Below are 18,094 nucleotides of genomic sequence, written 5' to 3' on the forward strand. Positions count from 1 at the left end.
AAAGGATGCCATGCCACATTGAGTGCAGTGATATGGATTCTTTACTGTCATTACTTTGTCGTCTGTGTTGAATTACTGTTATTATATGAGCTGGACCCTGCCAATAAATTAATTGTCACATTCAGTGCATTTATTTGGCTTCGCCCCCGGGTGGATTTGTTGATATTGCTTTAGGTTGGTCGTCCTTTGGAACACATTATTACATTCTGTACATTCATATGGTTCTTCTCCTGTGTGAACTTTCTGATATTGCATTAAACCTTACTTTACGATAAATGCCTTGTCGCAGTCAGCCCATTGATGTGGTCCCTCTCATGTGAGCTTTCAGGTGATGTATTACTATTTGCTTTTCAATAAATGGTTTGTCACATTCATTGCATTCATAATGTCTCTCCCCAGTGTGGACTTTCTGATGATGTGTTAGGTTTCCATGGGTAATAAATACCTTGTCACATTCTGTACATTTATATAGTTTGTTCCCCAGAGTGGACTATCTGATGTACCATTAACCTTTTCCTTGTAATAAATGCCTTGTTGAATTCTCTACATGCATACGGCTTCTCCCCTGTGTGGACTCTCTGATGTACTATTAACCTTTGCCTTGTAATAAAAGCCTTGTCACATTCAGTACATTCATATGGCTTTTCTCCTGTGTGACTTTTCTGTTATGTTATGTTATTCTAAATTTGTTAAGCGCACGGGCACCCAGAGGTTTCATGGCGCTGGAGGTGAGGAAGAATGACAAAACAGTTAACCTATCCCGATGCTTGCTGGAATAGCCAGGTCTTCAGTGCACCCCTGAACTCCATGAGATTGGTACGTCTCCTGAGCGACAAGGGGAAAGAGTTCCAAACCTTTGGGGCAAGATAAGCAAATCGACACCCACCCAGGTGCTTCTGTTTGAAGGAGGGTAGAGTGAGAAGGGACTGATGAGCAGAGCGGAGATTGCGGGTCGGCTCATGTTTGATTATTAGGCTGTTGATGAACAAGGGACTTTTCCCGTGAAGAGCCTTAAAGGTCAAGCATCCTACTTTGAATATTACCCGTTGGGCTATGGTAAGCCAGTGAAGAGTGGCCAGCAATGGTTTCGCCGAGCTCCTACCGCGGTTCTTGAAGATTAATCTGGCCGCTTGGTTTTGCACAATTTGCAAGCGTTTAGACAGAAACAGTGGGAGGCCTAAATAAATAGAGTTTGAGAAGTCTAATTGGGAAAGAACCAAGGCGAGAACCACCTGAATGAGGGCAGGGTGAGTGAGTAGATGGGCAATTTTTCAGATTTTGCGTAACTGAAGGAAGCTGGACGAGATCACTGCTCCCACCTGACTTTTCAGAGAGAGATCGGAGTTGATGGTGATCCCGAGGCTTTTCACCGAGAGAGAAGGGGAAGGAGGGGATCCCATTGTTGACGGCCAGAAATGGGGGCCCCAGCTGATCGAGCTTTTTCCTGGGAGTACCAACTCAGTCTTCCCGGGATTAAGTTTTAAGTGGTTTAGCTCCATCCACCGTTGAATGTGCAGCATGGTGGCCTGGAATTCCGTGGCGGAGTCGGTTGAGTCCAGACTGAAAATTAGCTGCAGGTCGTCGGCATAGTTATAAATCGTAACCCTCCTGTTTTTTAAAGAGTGTAATAGAGGTTTGAGATATAGGTTAAACAGGAGGGGGGATAGTGACGAACCTTGCGGGACGCCATAGGTGGTGGATAATTTGGGCGCTAAAAAGTTCCCGAGCTTGACTGCCTGGGTCCGGTCGCTCAGGAAGGACTTCACCCAGCCGAGGGCCAAGCCTCGCAGACCAGCTTGTTCGACACGGTGTAATAAGATGGTATGATCCACCGTGTCGAACGCTGCCGACAGGTCCAAGAGCACCAAGGCTTGATGTATACCCCTGTCGGCATTGGATCTCATTGTGTCCAAAACTGCGAGGATCACTGCCTCGTTTGAGTGCGCCTGGCGAAAGCCGGCTTGGTTAGGCCCCAGGTAATCAGATGTTTCGATGAAGTTGGATATGCAGCTTGCCACATGGGCTTCCAAGATCTTAGCTCCAAAAGGGAGGAGGGAAATGGGCCGGTAGTTAGCGAGATTAGACGGATCGGCACCCGTTTTTTTGATTAATGGGACCAGCGTTGCTTTTTTAAATGAAATGGGGACTATTCCCTGCGCTAGGGAATCATTCAAGAGGGGGAGTATACCCAGCGGGAGTGCTGAATAAACATCCCTCAGTACATGCGGGGGGCAGCAATCATTAGGTGAGCCGGACTTCACACGGTTCATCAGTTCCACTAACCTAAATGGATCTATCAGAGGGAAAGCCTCAAATTCGGATGGGTTTCTGCAGATGTCCTCAATGGCCGCCATACTAGGCCTTTCCGGGATGCTTTCTTTTATGGTGGCTATTTTATCCTTGAAGAAATTATTGAGCTGATTACATAGCTTTTGCGTGGGGGCTTGGGGGGGGGGTTCTTGCATCGTTACAGAGATCATTCACAACCCTGAAAATTTCTCTAGATTTATTGTGTGCGTTCAGGATTTTGTCGGAAAAGAATGCTGCCTTGGTAGATAGAATGGAGTTCTTATAATTCCTACGGGCAGTTGTATATAACACTCTGTCCTCGTCTGAATACCCATGTCTCCATTTCCTCTCAGATTGGCGCAATTCTAGTTTTTGTTTTTTAAATCCGCCGTGAACCACCTATGGGCATCCATACGGCGGGCAAGAGAGAATTTGGCGAGTGGAGCATGCTCGTTGCAGGCTGCCAAGAGCCAGTCAGTGAGATTTTTTTCCATAAGATTAATATCTGGGGTGGGTGCTGGAATTGAGTTAGCCAAGGAGGACAAGAAATCATGATTGTTTAGTGATCTCCATTTCCTTACTGCCCCTCCTTTCTGGTAGAGTATTAAGTTTTGCTTTTGAATAAATGCTTTGTCGCATTCAGTGCATGCGTATGGTTTGTCCCCGGTGTGAACTTTCTGATGTCGCATTAGATGTGACTATCGAATAAAAGCCTTTTCACATTCTGTACATTCATATAGTTTCTCACCGATGTGGACTTTCTGATGTTCCATTAGATGTAACTTTCTAATAAATGCCATCTCACATTCAGTACATTCATAGGGTTTCTCTCCAGTGTGGATTTTCTGATGTTGTGTTAGATGTGGTTTATTAATAAATGCCTTATCGCAATCAGTGCAGTTTAATGGTCTCTCTCCAGTTTGGACTTTTTGATGTTGCTTCAGCTCTACATTTTTTATAAATGCATTGTCACATCCAGCACATTGATATGGTTTCTCGTTGGTGTTGACATTTTGATGTCGCATTAGATGGGACTTTGTAATAAATGCCTTCTCACATTCTGCACATTCATAGGGTTTCTCTCCAGTGTGGATTTTCTGATGTATTGTTAGGTTTCTATGGGTTATAAATGCCTTGTCGCATTCGGTGCATTCATAGGGTTTCTCTCCAGTGTGGACTTTCTGATGCTCTGCTAGATGTGCCTTATTAATAAATGCCTTCTTGCAATCAGTGCAATTGAACGGTCTCTCTCCAGTGTGGACTTTTTTATGTCGCCTCAGCTTTCCATTTGTTATAAATGCTTTGTCACATTCAGCACATTGATATGGTTTCTCTCCTGTGTGAACTTTCTGATGTAGCATTAGCTGTCCATTGGTAATATACGCCTTGTCACATTCTGTACATTTATAGGGTTTCTCACCAGAGTGGATTTTTTGATGCTGTTTTAACTCTCTATTTGTTTTAAATGCTTTGTAACATTCTGTACATTCATACAGATCCTCCCTAGTGTGGAGTTTCCTATGTAGCTTTAGAGCATATTGCCCTTTGAACGCTTCATCACATTCAGTACATGTATATGGTTTCTCAACTGTGTGGACTTTCTGATGTAGCTTCAGCTCCCCATTTGTTATAAATGCTTTGTCGCACGCTGCACATGGATATGGTTTCTCCCCAGTGTGGATTTTCTGATGTCGTTTTAGCTCTCTATTTGTTTTAAATGCTTTGTCACATTCATTGCATTTATACAGTTTTTTCCCAGTGTGGACTTTCTGATGTTGTGCTAGGTGTCCATTGGTAATAAATGCCTTGTCACAGTTTATACATTATTACCGTTTCTCACCAATGTGTATTTTTTGATGCTGTCTTAGATAATTCTTCCTTCCGAACACTTTATTGCCTTCTGTACATTTATATGGTTTCTCCTCAACGTGGAACCTCTGGTGCTGCATTAGGTCTTTCAGTACAAAGAGCACTTTTCCACAATCAATCCATCAATATGTTTTTTTTCCAGTATGAAGTTTCTGATGTTGCACTTGCTCTTCCTCCGCCTGATAAATGTTTTGTCACATTCTAGATATTCACACAGTTTCTCTCCTGTGTGTTCTTTCTGATACTAGAGTAGCTCCTCCTTCGTAATGAGCACCTCATCAGACTTGCTTCAGTATGTCAGTTTGTTATATCTCCGATGTATACTTGCTGATCCCTAAGAGCCAAGTACAGACATCATTGGGCAGGGAGAGTTTTCTGTTGTAGAAAAAGACTTAGGCGAGGCATTAGCCTTCAAGGGCAGCGATCGAGGCATACTGTTTTTACATAACTTCCTACGTGAGTGATGGTTAATGGCTTTTACCTTTTTCGTTTATTTCTGAATTCATTTCACCTGTTAAATTAAGAAAAAGAACACTGAAAACATTGAAATGCAGATTCCACCAAAAAACCTTTGAAACATTCAATGGAACATTTAATTGTCCATATAGACAAGTGCTCTGAAGAAATTCGAGATTCCACTTTCAATGTACATAGTCAGAAGGCAGAGTAATGGCAATCAATCCTTACACAATATCCCTCTTTTCAGGAATTTGTACTCAAGGAGTGACCAAGACACCAGAGAAGATAACTTGTTCAGTAAGTCAGACCCTCTCCCCTACGATACACTACAATGTTAAATCCATGGAGGCAAGATGGCTCCCTTCTTGTCCAGGGAATGCTTCCTATTATCACACGTCCTAACAAATAATACTAGATGGAGCCTTTTCCAGTGAATGGACGAGGCAATACAGAGCATCACAATCCTCCAGAAGTCTGAGGCTCTGACCAGATCTACACAAGGAACAGGAGGTTTAGAACCATTTTAAACCCACATTGGCAAAGTCAATAAATCCCACCTTTTAGATGTATAGGCTTTCCCAATGCTGCACAACATCCGAAAAAAGGTGCAATTATATGGCTACTGTTGCAACATGCACAGGTTTCTCCACAATTGTGCAAAAACACCTACAGAATGACACATGCACTATTTTCCATTTTTGGTCTGGTTTTGACCAAGGTCTTTTATTTTACAAAAATGCAATGCATAATATACTACTTAAAGGGGCTTTCAGCACTGCATCCATTGGTCGGTTGTTGCGTCATTCATATTATAAGTCCGCCCACTACAGAATAAAGTATGTGGCAGTGGGCCTGCCTACTGCAGCTACTGGCTGTGTGGCTCACTGGTTAGAGGCGGCAGACCCGAGAGCAGAGGACGGCCCGGGACCAGGGTTCGATTCCCGGCGCGGCAGGTTTCTGGACCAGGGTCAGCGGACTCGATAATTCTCTCGCCTCGGTGCCCACTCTGATCAGCGTTCACACTCGGCAACTCTGGGCATTAGCTTGCCTCATCTTCACTAACGGCCCCACCAGACCGCCGGGGATGCCTGGTCTCACCCTGGAGATACCCATTAAGGGACCATCTCTCAGGGAAGCCAGGAAGGGTTTCGCAGCGGTCGAAGCGCCTTGGGACCCTACGGGTAAGTAGTGCGCTATATAAATGCCTTTACATTACATTTACATTACTTTGAGTGACTGCAGTTTATCTTTCACAAGGAGGCAGTTCCCTTCAGTGCCAGAAGTTTTTTTTTGTACTTAATAATTCTATTAGCCTTGCCTCTGTGTTTAGAGCCCCATGTTATAGCAGGACACTTTCTAGCAGCTTTTCACAGCACAGGACACATTCCAGCTTGATCAGTTTCTGCCTCCTGCTAAAAGATGTTGTAAATTCCTTTTGGAGCTTTATTTGTTTATCCGATTGCTGCTAAATCTGAGTATACCAGATGGTGCCAGTTTGAATCTATTATTTTTAAAGTAATTCACTTTTTTAGCATAAATACAATGAAATGCATTTATAACTGCACTCCTATACATATTTTAACTGACTATGGCTATGCCTGTAAACTATCTTAGTCTGTATGTCCTGCCTGTATGTCTTGCTAGTCTTTCAATGGTCATTTGCCGTGCTTATATAGGTATTTAACTATTACATTACCAATTGAATCTGCACTGTGTTATCTATCTTTGCAATCCTATCATCTACCTCTGTGTGTGTAGATCTACCAGTCTACCTATTTGTCTATAAATGCATCTACCAGTCAATCAACCAATCTATCTACTGTTTCTCCATCTACTTGTCTGACCCTCTATCTATGCAGCTTCTATCTTTCTAATTCTATCAGTGGATCTGTCGTTTTAAGTGTCTTTATCTCTATCTGCAAGGTTATCTCTATCAATCTATCTATCCAACCTGTCCGCCTGTCTTTGTAAGCCTTTCTATCTGTTTTGAAGCTTCTCGATTTACCTATCTATTTGGAATAAAGATTTGCAAAAAACCATTAGCAAAGGCAAGTGGCTGGCAGCCAACACCAGACCACTTGGCTTTTTTAGGTTGGGGGTTAGTTTGACCTTTTGATGTTACCAAATCAATCTGTAAAACATAAGTACGTATAGTGGCTTTCAGTCAGACTTCCTCCACAAGTCTGTTGCGTCATTCACATTTTAGTCGTTTTTTCGTTTACTCACTGTTTATTTAGATTAATGAGGGACTGGCTGCTTCCACAACAATAACCTTATGTAAAAATCATGACAGAACAAATCACGAATTTCCAAAGTCAAAAAGCTGGCGGTCACTGCCAGATCTGTTGGTGTGGACTGCAGCATTTATAGTGCTGTCCACTAGAGTGGCAACGAAACGTGGCTTCAGGTCTGGACTGCCTCATTTATAGTGCTACCCACAGGACCACTGATACTCAAAGTGCAGCTCGGGGGCCACATGGGGCTCTTCTGACCTGTACATGCAGCCACCCTGGTCCACAGGAGCACTGGGCTGCAGTTAACTCGATTCAGCACTAACAATAAAAGAAGTTAACTAAAAAGGCAACAATTTACTTAATGGTTAATTGAAGTTAAAGAAAGGATGTGACTAGGAAAGGCCTGCACTGTTTAACTTTAGAAACACCATAATTTTTAAACAAATCTTGCTCCAAAATAGAAAAAACATGCCAGTCTATGAAACATTCAAAAAGTATATTTAATCACCATGCAGAACCTTTTCCCCTTAGTACAACAGATATCAGTGCATCTATAAGTATTAATTTAAAAGTGATAGGTTTCAAACATGAATTTAGAAACATGATTTCTTCCCTCTACCCTGACAACAACGCCACAAGTAAACTAAAGAGGCAAGTCAGTTGTTATGGGCTATCTTTGGGTGGCCTGGGTTCCTATTATACGTGCACAACATCATAGTTTATTAAATCAAATGGAGAAGGTTTTCTACAGCTTACAGGCTGAAGCCCCCTTGGCATTCAAGGTCCTTCTGAATGTGATAATGAAGACAAAAGAGGGAAACTGAAATAAAACATTTGCCTAGGGTCACATAATTTGGTATGTTGGGAAAGCCAGGATTAATCCCAGGTGTTTTTCTTTCACATTGTTCTATTCAGATGCTTTGCTTCCTCTACATCCACCTTACTGCCAGTCAACCCAACCCCCTTGGCCATTGGGCAAACAAGACCCCAAATGTTTTGGGCCAGTTCAATAATGTTTGCGAGTACCAATGCACTAGAGTGACAGTGAAACATGACTTCAGGCCTGCCTGTGTAGCCTTGTTGGGAGGGACAAAGTAAAAGAAAAACAAAAAAAAAGAAAAACAACAAAATAAAAAAAGTATGTATGACCACACCCTGGAACAGAAATCCCAGGGTTTTGGGGGGTGGGATGAGGAGGTCATTAGTTTTCAAAAACTACAGCTAGGGTTAGCTTTTGAAAAACAGGCAATTTTATATGTGTGGTGGATAGGCATCAAAACCAATGACAGCTAGCAATAAAATGTGTTGTATAGTGAAGGAACCATCTCTATATAGCATGAACTACAGTCTGCCAGGCGTTATGTCCTCCGCCAGAGAGACGGAATGGTCTATCCCAATTTTTTTTTATGTTTCTGAGGTTTGTGAACTCTTGCAGGGTCCTGGTCAATTGTCCAAACTTCCATGAGGTTCACAAAACTGCAGAAGGACCAACAAAGGAGCATGACCTCTTGCTGCACATTTGCACACCCCAGGAGTTTAGCTAAAGCGTGCAATTCCTGCAGTAGGGTCTGCAAATTCCACAACAAAATATACCTTATAGAAAGTTTGTTCTTGGAAGGGGAACCCCTTGGGGTCCCAAACATGGCCTGGGGGTCAGGGGTTAGTATGCCATTTCATTTTTTGAGGGAGAGAGTGACTGATTCCTATATAATTTTTCTCATGTTGCAGCAGGTCAATCAAATTCACACACGATTTCCAGAATCAGATATGGATGACACAAAAATAGCTCCCTCATCCAATAGGTTGGGAAAAAGGATCCACAGTACCAAAAATATAAAATGTTGACAAAAAATGAGAATGCAAATCAATTGGGTGCTCAGGAGGAGGGCTAGCCACCAATTCTTCCACAATAGGAAGGTCCAAAATGTAAATACACTCTCCGAGCGCTCAAAAGGTTTGATCTTTATTTTCAAATCTTGTAAGCAAACTTCGCCCTTGCCAGCACGTGTTTCGTCTTTGCTGATGGAGTTACAGCAGACTGACCCTTGACCGTGGTTGGTGTAGTGATGGTTTGTGGATCTTGGCAATATTCACAGTTAGGTAGGCGCTATGGAGAGCAGAAGACACCTCCGATAACATGGGCAAGGTGGTGTAGGTATTCTCTTAAGTCTATAAATGTAGAAAGAGACCCCTTACAAACACGAAGCGACTGGAGTACTATTAAGTAGGTTAGAATTAGACTATCCCTTGGAGTATGATTAGGACAAGTAATACAATAATATGACAAACCTATTGCATCTCACAATAGTTACATCACTTATATATAACTCACTCTTTATTAATAGCAAATATCTGTAGTTAAAAATACCAATCCCCTACTGTTATTTGGCACAATTGATAGGACCATGCAGCAAACCTTCCTTTTTGCAGCTGTGGTACCCAGGGCATGTGAGGCAGTGTCCACTTGGGGCTGCAGCACAGATTGTGCCATCCTGTGTGTGACAAGGTACAAAATGGCCACCGCCATCCACTGCAGACTGGAAGGACGGCGCTTTCACTTCGAGTTCGACTTTGCTATTCACACCAATGACAACGCCAACCTATCCCGTAACACTATATACAAGAATGACATGAGGAAGGCCTATAGAGCCCTAAGGAAGGGATGTGTATTTCTGTTTTTTTTAAACTAAGACTTCTTTTTACATTTTGACAGTAACACTTCAAAATTGTCATTTTGCTGTGGGATAAAGTTAGCAGCCCCATTGGCTAACGCAAGGTTAGTGGTTGACACCCCAGCCCTGCTAACTTCTGCATAGGACTACCAACTGGGTGGAGTAAGGTGTCCAATTATTCGTGGCATTAACCCTGACCTGATGCCCAGTTCAAATTTAATTCCACCATTAGAATGTTGCCACCCTGTACTTCCGCTAGCCAAGGGGCCTCCCGAAGGCCCTGGCACACAGACAGCTTTTGAATGCACGGGGAAGATGTTTAAACGACTCCCAGCACATGAACAAAGGCAGTTGCTACAGAGCGAGGTGTCACCTCCTTCCCCAGGACGGCCACCCAGAGTGTCAGCCCAAAAGCCAGCTTCAAAGCTGATGCCACCTTTGTGAGAAAAGTAGCACCGGTACCCCTGAGCAAGATGCCTTTAATTTATTTATTTATTTGTAAGATTTATTGAGCGCGAACAAATGCCCGTAGGCGCCTTGGCGCTATAACTCATTGCATGATCCTCCAGTGCTAGTTCCAACGGGGGATTACTGGTTAAACAGCCATGTTTTTAGTCTTTTGCAAAACAGCAAAAGAGAGTGACTTTCCCTGATCGACAATGGGAGGGTATTCCAGAGTCGGGTTGCAGTAACCGTGAACCGTCGATCTCCCCAGGAGACTGTCTTGGTACGAGGAATCGCTAGTTGATTCAGTGTTAAGGATCGAAGTTGTCTTGGGGGGCAATAAAGTGTCAGCTGATTTGTGAGAAACTGTGGTCCTTGCTTATGTACAGCTTTGAATGCTATGCAAAGTGTCTTGAATTTTATCCTGTTTTTAATCGTAAACCAATGAAAATTCTGAATTGTTTCAGCAATGGGTTTGAATTTGGGGGTCCTGGAGAGCAGTCTTGCTGCAGCATTTTGTATTGTCTGCATTTTGTTAACTACACGGGTTTGGGCATTGGCACATAGGCCATTACAATAATCCAGTGAAGATAGCACCAGGTAAGGTGGAGACAGTTTCAAGGAGGGAAAACTCCCCCCGAAACTGGTTCTACCATGGGCATATAGCCCACTGGTAGCCACTAAGGTGGTCTACCAAGCTCCTAATATCGAGGAAGGATCGTGCCATCTTGAAAGAGGCTAGAACGTGGCACTCTCGGACAGTCAGATTCCACACATCACAGGAACGTCATCACTAGGTAGGAGGGGACGCAGTAGCCCATTTGCTAGTGATCATATTGTCCCCTTACAGCACTGTCCAAGGATAAATATGGCACCCATGGCATTCTGACTCTCAGGTCATGCTGGATTTGAATGGTGGACTGAAGGAGGACTACCCAGCTCCCCTTGGACCCACACAAAGAGGCAACACCGTCGGGAGGACTGCACATGCAGCCCTTTGGGCTAGTTAAGATTAGACCATGCCTGCAGCTCCTGGCTCAGGGAAAGAGGAGTCCAAGCCCCAGCCTACAGCAGTGACTCTAAGGATCAGTCGGCTGAACTCCTGGAACCAACTCCAGGGACACAAGAGCCTCCACAGGTGCTTTGCCACTACCAGTCGCCACCCAAGAAGATACATCTGAGATAGCCAAAAGCTGCACCCGAGTCTGCCTGACCCGGGAGTGTTATCCAAGTCTGGATTCATCCCACCCGCTCCACCCATGGATCGGGGAGCACCCACAAAGACACCACTGTCGACCGAACCACCAACGAAGCAGCCTTTGAGCATTGTTTTGTCTGCATCCATCAGCACCAGGACCAATCCAATGATGTTTGTGGCAGCTGCCTTGTACAATTTGGATTTTACTTCAAAAATGCCCTGGTGGCAAGGTAACTGTCCAAAGTGTCAACTCTGGCCTCCTATACCCCTGCCCTGCCGGAATTGGTTGCTTAACAAGAGCCTGGGTAGCCAAACTAACTGTTTCAAAGTTTCTGTTGGCCAATGCTTATTTGCTGTTGCATTTAAAAGCAATATCATCTTCTAAAATCTGTATCTCCAGAACCCATCAGTGGATTTCATTCATCAAGGTCTCTAAAAATGTATAAAAGTATAATCTATTTTTATAAATGTATATCTTCTTTCTTTTGTGTGCGGTTGCTTTCTTATTTTGTGTTATTAACTGCTTTACACATAGTTCCTTGCTCGCAGCCACAGCTATCAAGGGCTGGGCTTGAGGTTAAGTAAACGGGTTTGACTGGACCCAAGATGGGAACTGTGAGTGTACTGCACAATAAAGCCCCACAGCCATATCCTATAGTACAATCAAATCCTCAAATTGATGGCAGCGGTTGGATCCAGAACTTATAATTAGTTGTAATTTACAATTAATTTGTCAGTGACCACTGAAAGAAAATATCCAAGTACACATTGAGAAAAATGTTTTCTGAGACTGCCAAGTTTTGTTAGAAGGCATTGGCTTTCCAATAAAAAAGTTTCACAGTTTGGAAAAGGTCAACTCCATGGTAATTAACCTCTCCCTATTTGCGAATTCGCAAATTAAAAATGTTCATGCATTGCATTTAAGAAATCTGAAATTGCGATTTCTTAAATGCAATTGCAATTTTAGAAATCGCAACATGTTTGCGATTTTGTCAATTGCATTCGCAAACGGCCGAAAATTGCGATTCGCACCGTTTGCGAATGCAATTGACAATGTTGCATGTTCCCGTTAGTTCCTTGCTCGCAGCCACAGCTATCAAGGGCTGGGATTGAGGTCACAGTTTGCAAAAGGTTTTTCCAGGTCTTTCTGCTAAGAAGGAGGAGCTGAAGAGTATGGGAAGAAGCTAGAAGGAACCAGGCTCAACTGGAGGAAGAAATCACCCCTGAGAGGGCAGTGTCCATCTGACTAATAGGTAGACCCGGGCATGTGGTTCCCGGCCTCAGCAAGATCAAGTAACATTTAAAGGACACTAAAGACATATTAAACAATATTCAAGAGGTTGAGTTGGATCCAAATTCTGATTAACTCATGGCCCTGGACACTGAACAAAGTACCTTGGGTCTCCATCACACCCATTGACTTTAATACTAGATTATGCACAAATGGTCCTTATCCAAAAATGCTTTCAATTTTAAAGAACCAGTGTACCTACAGACACACAAGACATAGAATGAGCAGCATCTTCACCGTAAAAGCTCTCTCCCATAAAACACAAATAGCTGCTGTATGTAAAGATCACTCACTCCTGTGTATTGGTAAGCAGCATGATTAGATATCTTGCATGAATGTACACAAGTATACATAACCACGCATGCACTAAGTTTGCAGTAGTTTACTTTCTCACAAAAAAGTCTGCCACATTCAAGAATTTTATCTATTGTTAGATGTTGGGACTGAGATAATATAGAGATCCTATTTAAAGGTAGCTGGAAATTACTAACCCAGAGACAAAAATCTTAAAAATATTACTGAAAGACAATTATATGTGATCATATAGTTTTCTAACGATGTCTCCATCTGTCTCTTAACTTCGATATAGGGTTCCCTCCCTCCAAGAGACGACCTAAATCAGGCAAGATCCTTTGGCTTCATTTGCATGCATGGTATGGATTAGTTACCAGGCAGGGATGCTCTTAGTCCTGATTAAGGCTTCAGACCCGAATGGACTTTAGATGAAGGCTGAAACATGTTGGTAATTTGATCGGGGTGGCAGTACCACTGTCACCCTATGCAATACGTGTTTAATCAGGTCACTGGTGCCCGAAACAACAACAAAAAAAGGACATTTCATTGGGTATACCATAAGACATTTTTAATTTTCTGGATCCCTGCTCCAAATCCAGCAATGATTTATCTAATAACTCCCATACTGCGATGTGTACCATGGTGGTACCCACCTACGATGGTGTGAATAGAAGCTTACGATGAAGCATGCCGCGATAAGATGTGGGTGAGGAATCTGTTCCAAAATCTTTTTTGAATTTGATCAAAGGAATGAATACCAGTTGAGGCCTGGCTGCATGTGTGTGTTTAGTATCAAGAAATAAATCCCTGTCTGTGAGTGAAAGGAGCTCCACCGAGGTGTGGAGACCAAGAAATCTAGAGGCTCTTGGAGATCCAGGAGAAAAAGCTGGCCCTGGAGGTGCAGAGGGTCAAGCTGGGGGCAAAAACCCAAGGAAATGGCAGCAGTAAAGAATAGAGGCAACTGCAGAGGATGCCTATGACCCCAGTCAGCCCAAGGGAATTTCTCCAAAGTACACGGATTGGGATGGCATAGAAAAATGGCTGCCATCCTATGAGAAAGCTCTTCGGATGAGATGGGTGGTTGCACAGCATTGAGTGTTCTTACTATGGGAACTCATTCCAACTGTAGAGAGAGAGGCTACTGTCACTTGACGATGAGGTGGCAGAGACGTACACTCACGTGAAGGATACACTCATTGAGCTCTTTGTCTCGCCTCAGAAGAGTACAGACAAAGGTTGAGGAGCCACAAAAGGGGGCAGCACAGACATAGGTTGGTTTTGTAGATGCCTCTGTGAAGTCACTGTGTAATGATGAAGTCCGGAACTGAGATGTAGTTTAAGTAGGTTTGTTTAGTCTTAGTTGTGGGTTATTCAGTTCGTGTAGAGGAACCCAGCAGGAGCAGCCTGCCTGCTGCTCAGCCCATACTCCAACCACACGGTATGGCTGGATTAATGGTAACAAGGTGGATACCGATAAGGTATTGTACAACTTAATGGTTAAAGAACACTGTCCCTCAGAGAAGAGAAGAGAAGACACTGTCCCTCAGAGAAGCTACACCAGCATCAGGTAGATTCCAAGTTATATAGCCCTAAAGAGTTGTGGAAGATAACTGATGAGTGGGTACCCACTAGGGTACCCAAAAAGTTCTCAGGCGATTAACACAAAAAGGGAGGACAGACCCTAAAGAGTCCCCAAAAGAAGCCCAGGGGGGAATTGGATCCCAGAGCCACATCCCAATCACAGGGGAGGGGGTGACAGAGAAGGAATAGACCCTGTAAAGGCTGTGGTGTGATTTGACTGCAGGTTGGGCCAAAAGGTTGACCACTGGTGGCGTTCCTATGGGGTTGGCCAGTGTAGGGACAGGGATGGACGTTGTCCCTGGGGATTGCTAGGGGGACACTGAAGCCACATTAGGTACCATGGGTGGTGAGGAAGTTAAAGCTTTGGTTCACTGCCCCGCCAGTGTGGTAAAGTACAGGCAGTGGCAAAGAAATCCACTGGGTGGACGTTTAGGTCTTGAGGGATACAAGCACCAGCAAAACCATGGTTATGTCCAAGCTGGTTTCCCCAAGCTTGATCTTACCAGATGAGGTAGATGAATTAGTGAACTCTGACTATGTAGCAATGTCTCATCCCATAACTGCGGTAGACATTGAGTGTGGGGGGGGGGTATCCTGGCCCATAAAAAGTAGCTGTGTCCCCTGCCATCCGAGTGGAGTTTCTATTGGGCAACAACTGGAAATGTCTGCCAGGACAGAGGTGGAGAGTAGGGGTTACTGGCCATAAGAAGTAGCTGTGTCCCCTGCCATCAGAGTGGAGTGTTTATTGGACAACAACCTTGAAACATCTGCCTCTGTAGATGTGGAGAGAAGGACTCATGTAGTAATGCTGGGTCTCCCTGGGTGGGTTTGTGTCTCCACTAGAGCACAGAAGGCCTTAGGGGGAAAGACAAGGGATTGTGGATCCTGAAACAGTGAACCCTATCCCTGGTACCAAGAGGAAGGCAGGTAGCCTAGAAGTGCATTTGCAAAAAAGCTTAGAGCCAGAAGGAGCCCGACCCTCGTGGGGTGGGACCGGGTCTCTGAATAGGAGGGTGCTGCCTTGAGATATTTGTCCGATTTGGCAGAACTCCAAGGAGCAAGTGCCCCATCCTGGGAGGATTTTAGCCAGGGACAGGAGAGGTGTCCCACTCTTGAAGGGTGAGACAGGTGGCTGTCAAACGGGAGGATGGAGAGGCCAGTGGTTCCCATGATGTATGCTTTGAGGAGTGATCCTGTACAGTGAGGCAAGGGACCCCAAACCAGGGGCAACCATTAGAGTGGTGGTCCCCCTACAGAACAGAGAGTCCCTCCTAATCCTGGCCTATGACATACCCTTAGATGGACATTTGGGACGGACCAACATTTGGGATAGGTTGGTCAATCATTGTTATTGGCCCCAAATGTCTGAGGCGAAGGAGTTTTTTTGCTTCTGTGTCACCTGCTTAGCCAGTGTAGGGCTGGTGGAAAGCCAAAGGCTCCCCTGATACCACTTAATGTGGTGCGGACACCCTATGAGAGGGTGCGGATTTATATCGTTTGGTCCCCTAGACCCACCTACTGCCTCTGGGCATGGATTTATTCTTGTGGTTGTGGACCATGGCACCAGATATCCTGAAGCAATTCCCCTAAGGACAGTTACAGGCCCTGCAGTAGCTAGATCCCTACTTGGTATTTTCACCAGATGGGGGGTTTCCTAAGGAGGGCATTCCAGATAGAGGCACAAACTTCATATATGGCTATCTGAAAGCAATGCGGGATGAGTGTGGGTTGATTTATAAGTTCACCACAACTTCCCATCGACAAGGAAATGGCCTTGTTGAGAGATTTAAACAAAAACATGAAGGGGATGATTATGGGTTTATCACAAAACTCTGAAGACGATGGGTTGTTCTTCTCCCATGCCTACAGGTAGCCTCCTCAGAAGGGATTAGCGTTCGGTCCTTTGGAGCTACTTATTGGACACCCTGTCAGGAGACCTCTCAATGATCCCAGACAAGACATACCAGATTATGCACTAGGCCTCCATTCCAGGATGGCACAAATCATGAAGAAGGCAAACGGAAACTTGGAGGCCAGCCAGGAGCTTGTTAAGCACTAGAATGACCTAACGTCTGCTATGGTTGACCACCAAACTGGACAATTGGCGTGAGTGTTAGAAGCTGTGGCCTCCAGGGCCCTCCAAGACAAATGGACTGGGCCTTGACCCATATTGGGAAAAAATGGATAAGTCACATACTTTGTGGACATAGCTGCCCCCAAGGAATTCCCAGAGGTTGACACTTGAATAGGCTTATGTTACATCATGACAGAGCAGATATCATAATGTTCATGGGAAAGCTGGTGGAGAAGAGGAAGAAAGTGAACCTCTCCAGACCGGATGTCAACCAGCCACACGGATGGTTCAGGGGCGGGAGTAGTTCTCTCTTCCATCCTGACCAGCCAGTGGCAGAGATACTTTTTCAACTTGCTTGGACAGTTTTCTGGAGAGTTCTCCTTGACTCCAGGTCTGACAGCATGCTGTACTCGTGATGTGTAGTACCAAACTACAGAAGGGTACCCTTAAACTCAGTAGAGACAGGGGTAGGTAGTATATAGCATACAACGATGTCTCCACATTTATTACTTAGTAGACAATTTATAAAGAGGAACAAAATGGATTGCAGTGTATGGGGAAGAAGCGAGATAAGAGACCAAGAAACATTGAAGGGTGCAGTTCTTTTACATATATTTAGTTGTAAGATCAAGGAAAACATACAAAAGCACAGTGTTAGATTGAATGTCATGTAACCCGTAATAAGATGTGCACAGGTGCTTGTGAAAAGGTGAGCTGCACTGGTGACACGCCAAGGAATATTTACAGCGCGAAATACATAGCGGAAACAACAATAATATATACAATTAACTCTTAGTGGAACCCATACACTTGATACGTTATTTATAGAGGTCGTTTTTTGGAGACCCACGAAGAAGGCGCCACGAATTGCGCTGCAAAGTTGGTGGCATTTCAGCCTGTGTACAGTTCAGGCCATCATCAGGACCAGGTTACGAATTTTGAGGACAAAACCAGTGCTGAATGCGGTATGCAATGGAGAAACAGCCGCCCTCATCCTCCTGGACCTATCAGCAGCCTTAGACACAGAACAGTTGACAGGAAGAGTGCGCAGTCAATGCGCTGGAGCTCGGTAGCGCCGTGGGAATTCAAGGATCATGAAGGTAGAGCGCCTCGTAGGGTGGGGGCTGGAGATTAAGGTGCTGGGTGTGCACGGGTCACTGTGGAGGAACCGGATGAAAGGCGCCGGAGTAAAGGGTCACTTGTTTTTAATCAGATCCCGGGGGTGGGGGGGGGGGGAGAGAGGGAATCTGCTTGAGGGGTATGGAACAGTGTTACATTAGATTCAATGTAACACAGCGCTTTTGTATGTTTTCCTTGATCTGCACTGCTGTAGAGCATGGCTACAAAGCATTGTCAAAACCAATACCTCTCATCGGTTAGACCTATTGACTTTGCCAATGCTTGCTGTGTTAAAAGGCCTGCTAGAAGTGATCTGAGCACATAACCATGAGAAATACCATATAGAATAGTGGCTAATGGATATCAAAGAAAGGGTGGTACGTTTCTGCAAAGATTTGTCAAGCCTGCTATATCGCCAGAGCCGCTGAGCTTAAAATGCAATTAATTGTAGTGTGGTAAGTCCCGTGGGCCCATGCTCCCATGCTGCGACCACCCCCTGTGCACGGATCCATGCTGTGGATGCCCCCCTGTGCACAAACACATGCTGTGGATGCCCCCCTGTGCACGGAC

General features: G+C 44.5%; 1 protein-coding gene across 1 annotated transcript in view; it reads right to left on the reverse strand.

Moving 5' to 3' along the window:
- Positions 1–464: 464 nt before the first annotated feature.
- LOC144763057 (uncharacterized) overlaps positions 465–18,094 on the reverse strand; it is a 53,779-nt gene continuing 36,149 nt past the window's right edge. Inside the window, 4 exon segments of the mRNA XM_078648362.1 lie at positions 465–649; positions 3,038–3,243; positions 3,328–4,261; positions 4,640–4,669. Of these exon segments, the coding sequence (XP_078504488.1) occupies positions 465–649; positions 3,038–3,243; positions 3,328–4,261; positions 4,640–4,669 (1,355 nt within the window).

This window comes from Lissotriton helveticus, chromosome 6 (genome assembly GCF_964261635.1).
Source record: "Lissotriton helveticus chromosome 6, aLisHel1.1, whole genome shotgun sequence".
Taxonomy (NCBI): Eukaryota; Metazoa; Chordata; class Amphibia; order Caudata; family Salamandridae; genus Lissotriton; species Lissotriton helveticus.